The sequence below is a fragment of the Primulina tabacum genome, chromosome 9, assembly GCF_025594145.1.
Source record: "Primulina tabacum isolate GXHZ01 chromosome 9, ASM2559414v2, whole genome shotgun sequence".
Classification (NCBI taxonomy): Eukaryota; Viridiplantae; Streptophyta; class Magnoliopsida; order Lamiales; family Gesneriaceae; genus Primulina; species Primulina tabacum.
The window spans coordinates 37,266,531-37,283,929 of record NC_134558.1 but is presented as its reverse complement, the minus strand read 5'-3'; the positions used below and the strand labels follow the sequence as shown (position 1 = coordinate 37,283,929).

The following is a 17,399-nucleotide window of genomic DNA, read 5'->3' as shown; positions in this document are numbered from 1 at the left end:
GTATTAATTTATTTATACTTCCGGTGTTTTTTTATTCGTTTTTTTAATACATCTTATTCATTCTTTTATGGTCTTCTTATTCTTATTGGGTTACTGAATAAGTATATTTGATATAAATAAGTTGTTTGTACTTCATAAGCCTTTTTTTTTTTTTAATGACGGATGGATGTTGACTGAAATTCCATTTGAAAATTTAATGAATCAAAACCACTTCATATCAACATTGCCCACAAAATTTTTGGTCCGTATGCAATTGGATGAAATTACCCCAACTTTTCTCACAGAATGACAGAAACCCTTGGGAGTTCTCAATAGTTTGAACTACAATGAGAGCTATATACTATCAAATACAAGGAAATATCACAACCCAAATACGAAAAATATCAGTACTTTCATCAAATGCTGTTACGAAGAGTTTCTTTAAGCAATCAAGTCATGTCACTCAGTGTATGTAGACTTCGAGGCAGGGGCAAAAGAAAAGAAAACTGAAATCCACGAAATGAAAATTACAAAGCCTTTGAGCAATATTATGGATCAATCTATGCGGACAGAGATTTGAAACTGCCAATTTGATCCATTTTTATATATTATTACAAATACTTGACCAGCAAATATATAACCACCACCAAAACAACAATCCCGATAACTGATAAAAATAAGTTGAAGCAGGTGCAGCCACCCTTTGTCCGTTTATTCAGTCTTGAGAGCATTTTCTGAGCTCGCTGCTCCGTTGAAAAAAAAGACGAAGAAATGAAGCAGCTCAATTTGACTTGCAAACAAAATAAAGGCAAAGTCGGGTAAAATCAGAAGCTTCATGTAAAGAAGGTGCTCTTTCTGGAATACAAGTTCAAGATTTCAATCAATAATACAAGGTGACAGTATAGTTTTGACCAATCAGAGTTTCTTAAAGATGTGCGTTTATTTAACTCAGAAAAACATTTAAAAGTTTCCAAGCATTGTATGTCATTATGTAAATCCTTTTGAAAGAGGACCTCGTATCACAGACCATGGCTCTTGTTTTCATTTCAGTAGACTTCCTATTTCTAGTACATTTATTTCTCATGTCTGTTATGGTAAAATTCCAAGAGTCGTTAATGTTGAGTATTATCATCTTCAAAATCACTACTGTGCTTTCACTTAAAAATAAGCCTGAAATAATCCTAAAAAATGTGCCTCAAAATAATACAACCAGGCATGAAGGGTATATTATGGATATATAAAAAGTTCATTGATAAAATGTCACCTGTAGTCTGGAGTCTGTAATCTCTACATGCTCGTCAAGATTATCCTGAGTATCAAACAGACAATAAATTAGCCACGATGTTCACGATGTGACAAAAGTAGGTGAGAGACATGCCAAGGAGAATAAGAGCACTAACTATCAGCCTGGTATGCAGGTCTAACTCTTCATTAACTGCCAAGGCAATATGCTTGGTGCTTATCACTGTCTCCTCCAATTTCTCAAGACCCTCATCTTGTTCTAGAGAGGAAAAAAGAATAAAACTAACAAAGATAGAAAATAACAATGACAGACGCAATATCAAGGTAAGGAAAAACAAATAAAATTAAATATTAAAGCCACAGCAACCAGCCTTTCATTATCTGTCTCTGAAGACCAACAACGCCATAGTTGTCAAGACCAGTTGCTCTAGTCATAGCATCAACAGGCTTGATTTCCGGCCCAAGCAAGCTGTCTCTAATTGCAAAGTTGGACATATTCAATGTTGAAGCCATCTGGTTTACTTTTGACCTCAAATTTGCAGCCATGTCCTTGCGACGATTCATTTCTTTCTCAGTCCTACAAAAGAGATGGAGAAGGATAAGAAAGCACAGACCAAGAAAGCGGCCAAATATATTATTTATCCTCTTTGTGAAGAAAAATAATGAAGCAGGACCAGAAGCTTAGAGATGCTTTCTTTAAATAACAGGCATTTCTCTTTGCATCACAAGTCCCAGACTGCAAGTCATATAAACAACATTTGAACTTATATGTGAAAATGATTAAGAGACGGGCACCAAAATGAATGAAATACACAAATTATACTGGGTTAAAGACTCTGCTACTTGATTCTCTCGTTCATTTCCTTCTTTGTTCGAGTAATTACAGATCTGTATCAGTTCAAAAAATTACTAGCACAGCTCTATTGCAGAAACCCATACCTAAAGCATGCTTCCATCCTCTGATTCGACTAAAATGGGCTTTAGAAGCTATCTCCCGCTAGTTTTAACCCCAGGCTCAAATCCCATCTCTCTGTTGTTGCTTTGCACAACATCATTAATTTTCTCAAAATATGCGAATGAGGTTCAAATTTTATGGTTCGGGATTGCTTCCCCAAGCATTATGTTCAAGATTTTAATCCGATCCATATCCATATAGACACAGGTATCTCAACCAATAACAAACTTGTACCTTTGTCATTCACAGGATAAATTAACAGGTATCAATAAGATAAGCTTCCTCCAGTTCTTCAATTTCCGCAGAACACTATATGTGACCTGAATCTTGATTCTTATATAAACAACTTCCACTCAAATAAGCAGTTCAATTAATATATCTTACAGAGATTGCTTTCCAGGAAGCTTTGACAAAAGAGACTGTAAACTGTCAAGTCTGGTTGCTAATATAGTAATTTTCCTCCGAATTGCAGATGAATGGCGCTGTGCCTCCGGCCCAGTCACGGGCAATGAACTCCTTTCAGATATCATGTTGCTAACATCATCAGCAAGTTTGACTGCTTCATTATACTCCCTCACCCACGAGTCTCCAGTAGCTGCCATTGCTGTGATTAAAAAAAATGGAGTTTCTGCTATTTAGCCTCTTTACTAAGTAATGACCATGTATATACTTCATGAGGAACAATAATTTATAAGCAAATTTCAAAGATCGTCTAACAACTGAATTTGGAGGTTGAATGTCATCAAAGGGGCAAAAATTATTTCAGTCTTAGAAATTGTTTGACAATCAAATTGTCCGAAAGAATCAGATTTAAATCTTTTGGTACAACCACAAGCAACTTCAAATTACCACAGAATAACAGACAAGATAACAACAGCAAATCTGACAACTTGGTGTATCTAACAATTGAACACTGTACATATTCCTGAAAACAAAACCTGATAAATGCTGAATTTATCTCGAATAAAAAAATTATGTTTGTCATTTTCATACTTGTACACAACCTCAATTCAGTAAGACATATGGCAAAGGAGCAGCCAAAAATCCTCGGAAATGTAAAAAAAAAAAAATCATCGAGTTTTTACATAAATGATAGATGTATCAGAAGCAGCATTGAATTTCAAAATTCAACTAATTTTTCAAATATTCATTATTCCAAAAATCCAGAACCTCGAAACAATATGCGTGAGAATATCCTTCTAATCAAAATCTCAGAATATCTGGAGCAATTGTACGGGCGACCGTGGATTTAACTAGGTGAATGAAAATTAGGGCAGAAAAAGATGCCCATCAAAAGATCAATTGACTTGGTGAGTATATATTCATACACACAGATCGTCTATAAAAAAACGCTGAATTGAGGAAAAAGGATGATCGAGGAAGAACGTATGCTTTAACTTTTACCTTTTCGATTGAAACCGTCGACCCGAATTATGGATTGAGAAAATTGTTGCGAAAGGGTAAGAGAAAGATCGACACTTTCCAGCGGCGATTATGATTATTTAACGTGTCGTAGCAGGCGGCGCCAACAGGTAGCGGCAAGCTTAATCCGGCCGGCCCAATTGTCGTCCTCGAAACGCAAATTCACACCCACAATAATTATATATTTAATCGATTTAATAATGAATAACCGATGACAGATTTTGTGCCTCCCGATTTTTCTTTGTTTTCTTAAATAAATGGGACCCGGGAAACGACGCCGTATGTTTGTGTTGATACTTGATATGGTCACCGACCTCTCCTCGCTGTCCATTTCCTCTCTCGATTTTTCTCCCCAATTAGATCTGATTTCGATATCTATTTTTTTATTAATAATTAAACTATATTAAACATATCTTCCAACTAATATCCGTGGTTAGTAGAGTGAAGTTGGTCGGCCGACCTTTTTCACGTTTTATATAACAAGCGTATTGTGTTTAATTTTGCATAATAAATTGGGACCGATAGACTTGTCGTTTTGGTATGTAAAAAATTTATTAATCCAACTCATCATTTTTATATGATAAGTCTAATCTATTTTAACTTTTATATTTTCAGGTTATGTTTGGTTTAAATGATATGACTACAGAATGATTAACACATAAATGATAAAAAGAATGATTGAAGTAGATAATGATAAAATAATATTATGTTTGATATGATTATTAAGAATCGGATAAATAATAATCTTTTGATGAATTGACGAAATTACCTTTCCATTTTTGCGGCGGTGGTGGTCGGCCAGCGGTGTGATTGCCGGTCGGCGTCGTGCGGCGGCGGGGAAGGTGATCAGTCGGCAGTCGATGGAGGGAAGTTGTGGTGAGTTTGGATTTAAGAGAAGGGTAAAATTGGAAAAATATGATAGATTAAGAGTAGGATAAATAATCCTAAGGGGTGAGAAGTGATTATTTTATCCCAGTTAATATAACATAATCATTCATAGGAGAGATTTACTTGGTTAAATAATCACTCGTACCAAACAATGGATAAGGTGGGTTAAAAATTATAAACCCACCTTATCACCCCTACCAAACATTCCCTTAGACTGCGTTTGGTTTGGAAGATAAAATAAACTAATGATTAGTAAGTAAATGATAAAGAAAATGATTGTTGTAGGAATGTAATATATGGTGTTATGTTTGGTATGATTTTTAAGTGTAGGATAATTTTGAATTTTTTTATGAAAGGACAAAATTGTCCTTTTTTCTTTTTTTTCTTCTTCCACTCCGGCGGCGGTCCGGTGACGGCAGAGGTCCGGCAACTGCGACGGCCGGCGGCGGCAGTTCGGCGGCGGTCCGACGGCGGCGGTCGGTGGTCGGTGCCGCGGTCCGGCGGCGGCGGGCGGCGGCGGCGGCGGTCTGACGAACGGCCGGCGGCGGCGGCGGTCTGACGGACGGCCGGCGACGGCGGCGACGGTCGGTGGTCGGTGGCGGCAGTCGGTGGCGGCAGTCGTGGCGGGAAGTGGTGGTGAGTTTGGATATAGGAGAAGGGTAAAATTGAAAAATAGGAATGATTAAGAGTTGGATAAATAATCCTAGGGGATGAGGAGGTATTATTTTAACCCACCTAATATAATCTAATCATTCATAGGAGGTATTGACTTGGTTAAATAATCACGCGTACCAAACGAGGGATAAAGTGGGTTAAAAAAAATAAACCCACCTTATCCATCAAACCAAACACTCCTTTAGGGTAAACGTGAATTTTATTGAAGAAGTTATGTACTATAATATATGTTTGGCTATCATATAACCAGTTGTTGGGATCTCGTGTCTAAAACACAGTGGAAGTTTTAAAATTTTATTTTTACATTCTAAATATTATATTGGACACTCGTATGGTTTAAATTAAACATAAATAGGGAGTTAGAAAATTTTACCTTTAGTGAAATTTTACTTTTATTGAAACTTTCACTTGACTTCAATTACTCCGGTATTAGTGGATGTAGCTCTTGTTGTAATTTCCTATGAACTTTCTTCAAAGATTTCTTTCTTCGATCTCCTAATTCGGTCCACGACTGGAATATTTATTCTTCTTCTAACTTACATTAGAAAGTATAGAAGATATTTTGTATTTGAGATCAAGAAAACAAAAATGGTTCAAAAAACTTTTGAGAGCATTAAAAATCGATGGAGATTTTTTTTCTTTTTGGATTCTTAAGCTTCAGTGATCCCCTTCGTCAAAGTCAAAGTAATACATATATTATTATTTTAACTAATGGTTGTTACCTTAATTAATCACATTTATTGAATAATTAGATTTTAATAAATCTTTTGCTATCGAACTTAGCACACCCATAATCATGCAATATTATTTTGTTTTACGTGCAAGTTTTTAAATTATGGTATAATGAATTTTCCATATTACATAAATCAATATCATATTTTATAAAAACTTAATGGATTATATTTTAATTGAATCAGAATACAATTTAATTATTAAAGTCCATTTGAACTTTAATAAATTAGCATGATGGGCTTATACTTTTACAAGCTCATGTTGCATGCTCCCATTATATTGATCTCATCATAATCCCGATCGACGATCTAATATCATCGATGTGACAATTTCAACTTGTTTGTTATTATGATGCACGCTTTAATTTCGAGATCATCAATGTCTAAATAAGGTAGGTACACTTCCTTTGACTATTTTATCTGTCATGCTCTCAAAATTTCTACGAGCTTTTATAAACTTTATTTATAAATCTATCAATTGATCTTATCAAACTTATTTCTTACAAATTCAACTCATTGAATTTATTACCTCGATCGGAACAAGGAAACCAATATTTGTGTGACCCTCGATGATTCAGAGATACAGCTAGCCGTGGGTTCACAACTATTTGTAATTCAGGACAATTTTCTTTATTCGGGCTTACCATTATTTGCCCATTTTATGATTAAACTCATCAAATTATGATAATAGCGTCTAGTAGCATTACCTCATGATTCCCTAGGTATCACTGATAGTGCCTGCAATAACCAGTTAGCTATGATTAATGTACAGTACGGTCCTTTCATCTCATATATCCCGATTGAATCTGCAATCATCGGTTCATCGAGGGTTGCTTATTAATTCGATAGCTACGTGATACAATCATGAAATATTCATATTGTCATCGCATTTACAACTAGAGAACTATTTCCCTAATGTACATATCACACTCTAGCCATAGATTTTGTGCATTATTATTTCGTCAGATTACATAGGATATCATACACGTAGGTAAGCCGTGAATTACCGACTACAATACACTGGCTCCTACAATGTCGCAATTGCACCCAACCTCGCCACCTTGTGAACCTCGTGGAGTCGGTAAACGAGTCAAATCACAATCCTAACATGTAGAATCTCAGTGTTGTCCCGACTCGTAAGGATTAATCATGTACAATCACAACCACATAATTTTCCTTTTGATGAATGATAACCACTTGGAAAGTTCGAGGGAGGGTTGTTCGGTACAATCATCGTATGATTACACATCTGCATGATTGAACATCTCTATGTACTTACCATGAAACACGGTACACAATATCACAAATGCTAGTCTCAAGCTCAAACGAGTTTTATCCTTATTTTAGGCGGCTGAATCGACTAGGAACGAGTTTAGAATATACAGTGTTTAAAAATGAGTTTCAATATCGAATTACGATTCATTTTTATTAAAATATAATCAAATATTTTATCTATGCAGATTAGATGGATATACAGATAAAATAAAATTAAACCATAAAAAGTTAAATTATATTAAAATAAAGATTATTCATTATACTTGAATCAATGAATTCTCTAATCAATCGTTAATTTACAAGACATATATTCTAACACCAATCACATTATATCAAAATAAATTGGTTATTTGATTTAAAAAATGGTTATTTTAATGATTTAAAAGTGACACGTTAGGGATCAAATGCCGCATTTTACGATTATTTTTTATCTTTTGACAAAACTCAGAAGAAAAAACAGATATATTATGTATTTGTTGGATTGTCGTGGTGCTTACACGGGAGATGTTCCTAAATAATGCAATAATTGGTTCTGTTTTTTTACTTTATAACTATCGCATTCCAACGTGGTTATGAGAAAAATAAGGTCCTGAGTGAAGCTAAAATATTTATTGAACAATCATTATTATTTTAAATGCACTAGCATTTTTTGGAAACAAAAATCATTAATTAAGTCGTCATATACTCTCCGATATTTTTTTATGTGAAAGATCGCTAAACATTCAATCTTTACTCGTTGTGTTTCTCAAATAAAATTTCAAAAATTTTATATCGATCTAGCATCTTTGATAATATTGCGTTGTCAGTTAAATCTGTTACCTTAACAACCAAATTCAAAGTTGTTATGTTCATGTGTTTGGTGTGTGTGATTTTTTTAATTACTTTTTAAAAAATAATTGGTGCCCTGGCAAGTGCCACGAATGTCCTTGGCAAGGACTATCCCTGCTTGCGGTCGTTTATCTTCGATGCATGTTAGATAAATCTTCGAGCTAACGCAATAGTTTACAAACCACGTTAGCCAAGTAAATCGAACTCGACAAACAAAATGCAACATGATCTTTCGAGAAAGTGTTGATATTAGGAATCGAATTCATGCCACTGATTAAACCGATCGCATATTTCACCAAACTCGGACATGCACACACACATATATATCTAATAACATGAGTTTTTTTAGATATATATTCATGATATTTATGTTATTTTTAGGGATGTCAAAATGAACCAAAAATTTAGGTTAATGTTGAGGGTCTCAGGTTCGGATTAGTTCGAATTGGACATGAAAAAATATGTCGGGTTTCGGTCGATCTGATTGACTTGAATTATGACCCAAAACAATCAGATTATGCTATCATAAATTTTAGTTAATTATAACGTTTTATTAATACATACATTAAAAAGTAATTTAGTTGAAATTTGCAAACTAAGGTTTAAAAAAAACTTTCAATGTTATTTTATTTTTATTTCATACAATGTTTCAAAGGTTGATCGGTGCATAAAATGTGAAAGGATCGGGAAGTGATATTTGAAATAATCAAGTTACTTTTTTTATTGTTTGAAGATCTTTTATTGTATATTAATATTATAAATCCTGTAATATTAATTTTATAAATTTTTGAATATTCTAAACAATTATTATTTTCGTAGTAATTATTAACCATTTAGACAATTGGACTACTAAATTTAAATATTTAAACACATGAAACATAATTATAATATTTAGATAAAATCATTATTATCATATGTTTAAATTAAAATATTCTTATTATGATTTATGAGTTGAATTTTTATAATTTTATCCTATTATTTTTTAAAATAGCAAAATAATAATGATAAAATAAATCGGATTGACAGATTGGTTTGTGTTCAAGTTTAAAATTTTCGGTTTCAGACTAATAATTTTTTGTAATGTCCTTGCTTCGACCCAATCCGACTCACCCAAATTGACATCATAATTATTTTCATTCAAAAAAAGGATCTGTATATTAATTTTAATCAATAAATATTTATTAATAAAAAAAAGAAATTTTGTATTATAATTTTTTTAAAGTTGGAGGGTTTTTAATTTACGTTCTAATAAAATGAGTATCCTTCCCAAGAGAGAGAACAATAAATGAGGGACTAAACTGCGATTTCGTGAAACTTGAGCTCAGCTGCGCGATTGCGAATCGCGAAAACCCAGGCGGAGCGAGAGAGAGAAAGAAAGGCCACACAATAAAGTAGTGAACCTCACTACTGCTAACGTCAATTACCAATGGGAGTATAAAGCATCACATCTCAAAAAAGGGGAACAAAATGGTAATAGTTGCCAATATTCAGATTATGAAATCACATTTCTAATCGAATATTCATTAAGGGTCTGATTTATTGAGCGAAATCACGGAAGGGTTTGAAGTTCCAAGTTTGAATCTGGGAAGATGTCGGACCTAGACCGGCAAATAGAGCAACTGAAAAGATGCGAGCCTCTCAAGGAATCGGAAGTCAAGGCTCTCTGTCTCAAAGCCATGGAAATCCTCGTCGAGGAGAGTAATGTCCAGAGAGTTGACGCTCCTGTCACTGTAAGTATCGAAGAAAAAGCTGAATCTATTTTTTTAGTAGGTTCTTGGTGTAAACTATTTGTGTAACGATTTCTTTTGAGTTTTGGATGTTATGGATTGCTGGATGGATATAGATTTGTGTTTTATTGTTGGGTTTCTGGATTACGAGAAGATGTGTGTGTCGGTGGTGGTTTCTTCCATTTATGGTTTGCGTAATTGGAACGAAGAGATTAAAACTTTGATCAAGAAGTCGATGTTAGTGGAATTTTTTGTAGAAATTTGATGGCTGTATATGTTCAGCAACCCGTTCTTTTTTATTCAAAAAATTTAGATTGGAGGATTTTGAAAATTTGAGACTCCGCAAGAGAAAAAAAGCATTACAAGCAGATTGCTGATGAAATTTGCTGTAATTTCTGGAAATAGATGAAAGATAAAAGTTGTATTGTGGTTTCTGCATGTGGAATGGCAATTGGATTTTGGAAAGTTAATATTTTTGGACGATTTTCTTGAAAACAGTGGTCCTAACCCACAAGAACGTGGAGATTTCAGATGAAAAAGCTAGTCCCAGGCACTAACCAAACTCTGCCATGATATTTTTTCGTGGACTACTTTTCTGACGGTTACCAAATCTTACAAATATTCGGCGTGTTTTGTGATAGTCTGTTGCTATGGATGAGTGAAAAGGATAACAAGTTGTCGTCAGCCAGCAACTGTATTAGAAGAGCTGTTTAACTTAATCCCTGTGATGATTAATTTTAGCGATAGGAAAGAAGACAAAGTGAACCACCTTCTAAGATCGAGAAACATACATGATCACTCAAAGAATCATGACAACAGACATAAGTGGTGTCTGCGGAAGGGAGCCTAAGTAGTAGTTACATGCAACCAAAGGTTCTTTTAAAACATTTATTAACCACCCAATTTAACGACAATGACATAGGTTCACTCTATCAGATTTCCCTAGTTGCTGTAGGTTTTTGACACTTGTGATTTCATCAACTTAGTATAACTGTTTCTACCAACTTTGACAAAGGAAGGCAAAGCAATTACTCAAATGGTATTCCAACTATTACCTTACATATATGCTTGAGTGCTCATGTAAGTGGCCAGGAGACTGATTAAAAAATATCCACCAAATCACAGAACGAGAATTATCAGTGGTCAGCGACAAGAAACTTCGGATGTTGAGGTTGCTGTTATCATCCCCCTGTACTGTCCAGTTCTGCACTTGAAACTCAACCCAGGATTCATGGCATTCTGAGCAACAGAATCACCTCAATCTGATTTATGAGACTTAAAAAAGTGGAGCTAATACTTTAAAATTGACATCCTTATGAACTGTTTGATCTCAAGAAACTTAATCTGTGAACTAGGAAATTACTTGGGCAGGGTTGTCCAAATTTAGCTATAGTTATGAAGTGTCCTAATTGGTTATCTAATGGATATTGTTGCTATGCATTTGTTTTGAAGTGATTTCATGCCCTAATCACCCAATAAAATTAGAGGGAAAAAACCCCTGACAGACCTTTCTTCCTTTGTTTAATTTCTGAAGGTACAGACTACAGAGCCATATTTTTATACACTATCATAGGTATAAATATGGAGTGGAGTGATAGTTGTTTCCTTTTAGTTTTGAGGACATTTTACTCATTGCCAGTATTTCTTTTCTGGATCGGTGTTTTTATGTAGATATGTGGTGATATCCATGGGCAATTCTATGACATGAAAGAGCTTTTTAAAGTTGGAGGTGATTGTCCCAAGACGAACTACTTGTTTCTTGGAGATTTTGTTGACAGAGGGTACTACTCAGTTGAGACGTTTCTGCTCCTTCTTGCGCTGAAGGTATTGGTTTTACTTTGTATGCGAAGGGTATAACATCTGAAATGGACCTCATGTTTCTTGACAACATGGAGTTACGTTTGAGTATCAAATATTTTGTGTTTCCAGACAAAATGGATGCCCACAATCGTGACTCAACTAATAGATAGTGCATTGGCAGGTAAGATATCCCGATAGGATAACTTTGATAAGGGGAAACCATGAGAGCCGGCAGATAACACAGGTTGGGAACTATGTTGTTCCTGAGTTTTGAGCTATTATATGGCATGAAGTCAATATATTCCTCCTTTTCCAGGTTTATGGTTTCTATGATGAGTGCTTGCGAAAATATGGTTCTGCTAACGTTTGGAGATATTGCACCGATATTTTTGACTATTTAAGGTTTGAACTTCTCTATATTTCCAATTAGATATTTGCCATGAATTTAATTGCCTTGTATCTATTCAAATTTATGTGAGGATTGTAGAAAAAAACAAAAAAATATATGAAGGTTAATTGTCAATCACCTCATATTATGCAATAGTAATGTCAAACTTAGTGTAGTGTTTAACTTCCTCACACACCACCATTATTGTTGTCAAATTTGAATTATTCTTGGGTCATTGGCTTGGTTTCTTTTCAAAACAGTATATTATACCTATGATTGCATTATCTGCCAGCCTGTCGGCGCTTATTGAGAACAAGATATTTTCGGTTCATGGTGGGCTATCTCCTGCAATATCCACACTGGACCAGGTTTCAAATATATTCTGCTTCAGTATCTTTCTCCCTCTTAGTTGTGAAATACTAGTAAATTATTGGCAGCATCTGTTTCTCAGATTCGAATAATTGACCGTAAGCAAGAAGTACCTCATGATGGTGCTATGTGTGATCTTCTCTGGTCAGATCCAGAAGATGCTGTTGATGGTTGGGGTTTGAGCCCACGCGGTGCGGGTTTCCTATTCGGTGGCAGTGTTGTCAGTACGTTTAATCATGCAAATGATATTGATTATATTTGTCGTGCCCATCAGTTGGTGATGGAAGGCTATAAATGGATGTTCAACAACCAGATAGTTACGGTTTGGTCAGCTCCAAATTACTGCTACAGGTAAAAGATTTCAATTTTTATCCATTCTTTGGTTTTTTACTCCTTCAATATTTGACAAAAAATTATGATGCAGATGTGGGAATGTAGCTGCTATTCTTGAGCTGGACGAAAACCTGGAAAGGAAGTTTCGTGTCTTTGATGCAGCTCCACAGGTGTGTGCATTTATTGTTTCTTGCCTTTTAATTTTCTTTGTGCTACAGAGCAATAGTAGTCCAGAATAAATCTTGGCAAGGTCTCTTGTCCTCCCTTACCCCTGTTGACTGTTTTTGTTCTTCTACTGTGAGGTATACAGACTAGGCTGATATGAGATTGCTCTTGAAACTATCAGAAGCATGTGGTTTTCAGCGTATGCTGCATTAACTGTGTATCAACTCTAAGAAGTGTATACTTATAGTTGAATCATGTTTTTCAGCATATAGCTTTGCGGGTATTGACTTCCATGCATAAGATTCGAGTGAGAACTACAAGATCAACACGTAATCAATATAGTCTTGTGGCGTAGGAAATAAACCCCACTTTACCTCTTGAAAGGCGTTTGGAACAGTTTTTTGTTGAAATGCAGGAAACAAGAGGAGCACCTGCCAAGAAGCCACCTCCGGATTACTTCTTGTAGGAATGAAGTCCACAAGTTATATTAATCGAAACTATTGAAGGACTAATCTCGTACTCGGAGTGGATGATCTGGTGTGGTAGAGGATGAATGGCTTGAGCTATGTGGATGAGGTTGAAGCATCATTTTTCAGGGGTTAAAAACAAGTTAATCATGATGCTCGCAAGTCGCACCCCCTTCTCTATCCATCTGAATGCTCTGTATTCTTTAATATTTTGGCCTTTGTATCCTTGTGACAATAGTGTGCTAAACGCAATGAAGTTTGAATACTGTCAAATTCACAGAATTACTGGGCATGCATATAACGTGCCCTCCTGGAGGTGCCAACGCTTATAATTTTTTTTTATATTTGATTGTTTCAGTGCCCAAATGTTGAGACTTTTTCCATATGCCCATGTAATAATCACAAATATGATGCGAGAGTTGCTACGTATTTATCGACTCCTTTTAATCCTCTCTTAAATTTGACCTATAATTGCAGACCAAACACAAGATATATAATTATGAGATTGACAAGTAATCTTCCCTATATCATCTCCTTTCGCGCGCTGGGCGCATCCTTAGCAGTTAGCCCAATTGCTGCCCTATTACTAGCGCAGAGCTATGCCGCACCAACAATTTTTTTTTAATGTTTATAGTTTCAGAAATAATTAAATTAATCTATTTTATTATTGTCTTATAATTATGTAAATCGTTAAATGAAGTTAGTTTAGTTATTTGATAAAATATCAAATTTTAATAGTGGTTTATGAGTCTATGACTTATAATAAATGTTGATAGAAATAAGTTTATATGTATCTGTAATTTAAGTTACTGTAATATTTTAATATATGAGTTAAGTAAAATAATTATATAAAAAAAACTAAATTAAGGGGAAAAAAATAAATTGAATACATTTAATACATAATATTTTAATAAAATAATACGAAAAAACCTCTATAGATAGGTTCCTATATGATAATAAGGATTTGGACTTAGTTAAGCTCTGCATGATAGTATTTATTGCAATTTAAAACCTACTTAAGTGACACATACCTTCTAGAAATTAATTTAAAAATAAAAAAATATAAGAAAAGATCGAAAAAGAAAAAAAAGATATTATATAATAGTCGTAAATGACTAGGTATATTTTACATTTTTACACGATATAACGTTGAAAAGCACGCGTAACCCTCTTACGGCCATCAAGATTCAAGTGTTCGCGGATACTTCGCCCGAGTAGAGGATCGAATCAATCCAACTAAAAAATCTCTTTCTAGGAAGATAAAAAAACACCGTCAGCTTTACTTGTTTTAGTAGGTTTTTGTGAGTAATGAATAAATACATTGGTCGTTTATATTTCCAATGTATTTTTTTATATATAAAAATAATATTTTTGAACGAATGATTTAGAAAAAAGATATGTCTCAATAATTAACTAATGACATATTTTGTGAGACGTCACATGAAATCTTTTTTGTGTCGCTGTTTTTCGAAAGTTTTTGTTTTATTTTAATCATAATCTATTCTATTTTATTAAAGTTGATGATATGATAGTAACCACTTAGTGAAGACACCAATTTTTTCTTCCAACTTTATCATTATATGATTCTAATATTAGACTTTTGTTTTTTTTTAAAAAAAAAAATTCAACGCATACTTTTATTTTTAATTTTTTTATTTCAATCATTTAAATATCAATTTAATCTTTCCATAATTTATGGAATTTCACTTTAATACAGCGATAATAATAAAAAAAACCGTACACATATGTGATACGCATGCATAATAACTGGTTTATATTAAAGAAAATAACTTTTTTTCAAATGGGAATGATAACTTGTAATCTTTAGACGATGACGTGGCAATAAGCAGGAATGAGAGAGGAGTAATAATTGCTTCCACGACCGCCCCATCACCCGATACCTACTACCCACCATCCTTAAATCTCCTCAATTCCCACCAAAAATTACAGAAAAAACTTTACACCAGTAAAGTGATCATCAATGGAGGTTGAAGCATTACCATTAGCATCGAAGAAGGAGCGTAAACTCACCAGAAAACGGAGGAGGAAATATATATGCTTGTGTTTGATCGCCTTCGTGTTGGGCCTGGGTCTGCTCTTCCTCATCCTCGGCCTCACCGTCTTCAAAGCCAAGCGTCCCACCACCACCGTCGATTCCATCACCCTCTCCGACGTCGATTTCTCCATCGACGTGCCCCGACTCCGGGTCTCCCTGAACCTCACGCTCGACACCGACGTCAGCGTCAATAACCCCAACCACGTGTCCTTCAAATACTCCAACAGCACGTGCTACCTCAGGTTCAAGGGAAACGACGTCGGAGAGGTCCCCATACCGGCCGGGCACATCGGCGCCAGGGATACACGCGGTTTAAACCTGACCCTATCTTTGATGGCGGATCGCTTGCTTTCCAACTCCGACTTCTACTCCGACGTGGTCTCCGGCATGCTGCCGCTTCAGACGTACATCAGAATCTCGGGGAAGGTTAGGATTCTGTTCAGTATTCACGTAGTCGCCTACAGCACCTGTGATTTGGTGATCGATCTTAGGAGTCGGAGTATAGCGAATCAGATTTGCCATTACAGAAGCAAGCTATAGATGGATTTTTCCTTTTGGATCGTTATTTTCCATCATTTTCCATTCTTGATAATAATGGGGTCCATTTTGTCCATGTATGGATTCCGTTCTACATATTTGATCGGTTATTCAGCTACGTACGTACTATATTATCCGCTCGTTGGAGTTCATAATTTTTAGTTATTAAATGAAATCTTTAATTCTACAATATACTTTTCTAATTACACTTGTATATAAAATGATATCACGAGTTGAGACAGAATCGATTCGATCCAAATAATAAAAAAATAATTTTTTATATTAAAATTATTAGTTTTAATTATAAAATAAATCGAGTTATATCATGAATATAGATTTTTAACATCTTCTTACAATAAATTTATTTAAAATAAAAACATGAAAGTTATAAAATAAAAAATATAATTTTTCTTTCATTGATGCTAAAAACCATAATATAACTTGTAAGCGTAGGTCAAAGTTGGCAAATTCCTTTTACTTGTCCTCTTGTTTTTATATCGAGATTATTATTATTTTTATTATGTATTATGAGTAGATATATCAGGATTTTTTATTCATGATATAAGTTAATTTTATTTATATTTACAGTAAAAAATAATATTTTTGACATAAAATAATAATATTTCATGAGTAATTTAAATAAAAAATTCGTCTCACGTATTTAATTTAAGAGATTGTCTAAAAAAAATATATTTTGTACTGTATTGTATTGTATCTATATAATCAAATTTATATCATTTTCAATTATAATATGTATCTTGTGAGACGATCTCACAAATTATTAGCTGTGAGACGAGTCAACTCTGCCGATATTCACAATAAAAAGTAATACTATTAGCATAAAAATAATACTTTTTCATGGATGACCCAAATAAAAGATCTGTCTCACATGAGTTTTTGGCTAACTATGACATACATACGAAGATATAAACCAAACTAATCAATGCTATGGCAACTTGAAGAGGATGAGCAATGACTCTATACCATAGAGCATTAACTGATTTATTTTTTTTTTTTGGGTAAAAAAAAGAGTTAAAGAGGTGCATCAACTGATAATTAAAATTAATTATATTCTATACATCATAGGTCATATTGCAAAATTTCATTAATACTGAATCCTTGTGATTTTCATGCTAAACAAATATTAGAAAAGTTTATTTATTCAATTTCAACATGCGTGTACAAAATATTCAATTTTAATTAATATGCGATTTTTTTCCAGTGAATGATATTTTTTTTTCCTTCGGAAATTAAAAAATCGTCAAGAATCATAAAATCAATTGATTTTTGTATGACGCGTGAATTTAAAATAGTAAGATCATTGGAATTCATCATCCTTTTCAACAAGTGTGCGATGAATTTAAAATATTTGTGCATTTTAAGTTACAATAAATATAAATAAACATGTGAGAAAATTATGTTTATTTTGAATATTTGTTAATGATTTTTGTCATATTCAATTAATTATAAAAATCAAATTTAAATTTCATATAAAAAAATGCAAGTATTTACTTGCAAGATATGACTTGTTCCCATAACGTGCATAGATTTGCCAAAACCAG

General features: G+C 34.0%; 3 protein-coding genes across 3 annotated transcripts; 2 read left to right on the top strand and 1 right to left on the bottom strand.

The window, feature by feature from the left end:
• Positions 1-358: 358 nt before the first annotated feature.
• On the bottom strand, positions 359-3,821 carry LOC142555780 (syntaxin-52-like). The gene is made up of 6 exons (XM_075666872.1): positions 3,581-3,821; positions 2,561-2,780; positions 1,593-1,798; positions 1,380-1,480; positions 1,244-1,288; positions 359-722 (listed from the first exon to the last, which is right to left on the bottom strand). Exons 2-6 carry the CDS (start codon positions 2,776-2,778, stop codon positions 591-593), a joined length of 702 nt encoding a protein of 233 aa, XP_075522987.1. The 5' UTR covers positions 2,779-2,780; positions 3,581-3,821; the 3' UTR covers positions 359-590.
• A 5,460-nt stretch (positions 3,822-9,281) lies between these two features.
• Positions 9,282-13,869, top strand: LOC142555777 (serine/threonine-protein phosphatase PP-X isozyme 2). Its single transcript, XM_075666870.1, has 8 exons — positions 9,282-9,725; positions 11,394-11,546; positions 11,704-11,766; positions 11,839-11,924; positions 12,203-12,278; positions 12,362-12,630; positions 12,704-12,782; positions 13,193-13,869. Exons 1-8 carry the CDS (start codon positions 9,585-9,587, stop codon positions 13,241-13,243), a joined length of 918 nt encoding a protein of 305 aa, XP_075522985.1. The 5' UTR covers positions 9,282-9,584; the 3' UTR covers positions 13,244-13,869.
• A 1,181-nt stretch (positions 13,870-15,050) lies between these two features.
• LOC142556688 (uncharacterized) lies at positions 15,051-16,029 on the top strand. Its single transcript, XM_075668171.1, has one exon. The coding sequence runs from the start codon at positions 15,226-15,228 to the stop codon at positions 15,838-15,840; it is 615 nt and encodes a 204-aa protein (XP_075524286.1). The 5' UTR covers positions 15,051-15,225; the 3' UTR covers positions 15,841-16,029.
• The last annotated feature ends 1,370 nt before the right edge of the window (positions 16,030-17,399 follow it).

Excerpts from the sequence above, each read along its gene's own strand:
- LOC142555780 (XM_075666872.1), bottom strand. The coding sequence starts at position 2,778 with ATGGCAGCTACTGGAGACTCGTGGGTGAGGGAGTATAATGAAGCAGTC. Across the intron at positions 1,799-2,560 it reads CTTCCTGGAAAGCAATCTCT|GACTGAGAAAGAAATGAATC; the intron begins GTAAGATATATT and ends TCTCTTTTGTAG. Across the intron at positions 723-1,243 it reads TTACAGACTCCAGACTACAG|CGAGCTCAGAAAATGCTCTC; the intron begins GTGACATTTTAT and ends TCAACGGAGCAG.
- LOC142555777 (XM_075666870.1), top strand. The coding sequence starts at position 9,585 with ATGTCGGACCTAGACCGGCAAATAGAGCAACTGAAAAGATGCGAGCCT. Across the intron at positions 11,767-11,838 it reads AGAGCCGGCAGATAACACAG|GTTTATGGTTTCTATGATGA; the intron begins GTTGGGAACTAT and ends CTCCTTTTCCAG. Across the intron at positions 12,631-12,703 it reads GCTCCAAATTACTGCTACAG|ATGTGGGAATGTAGCTGCTA; the intron begins GTAAAAGATTTC and ends ATTATGATGCAG.
- LOC142556688 (XM_075668171.1), top strand. The coding sequence starts at position 15,226 with ATGGAGGTTGAAGCATTACCATTAGCATCGAAGAAGGAGCGTAAACTC.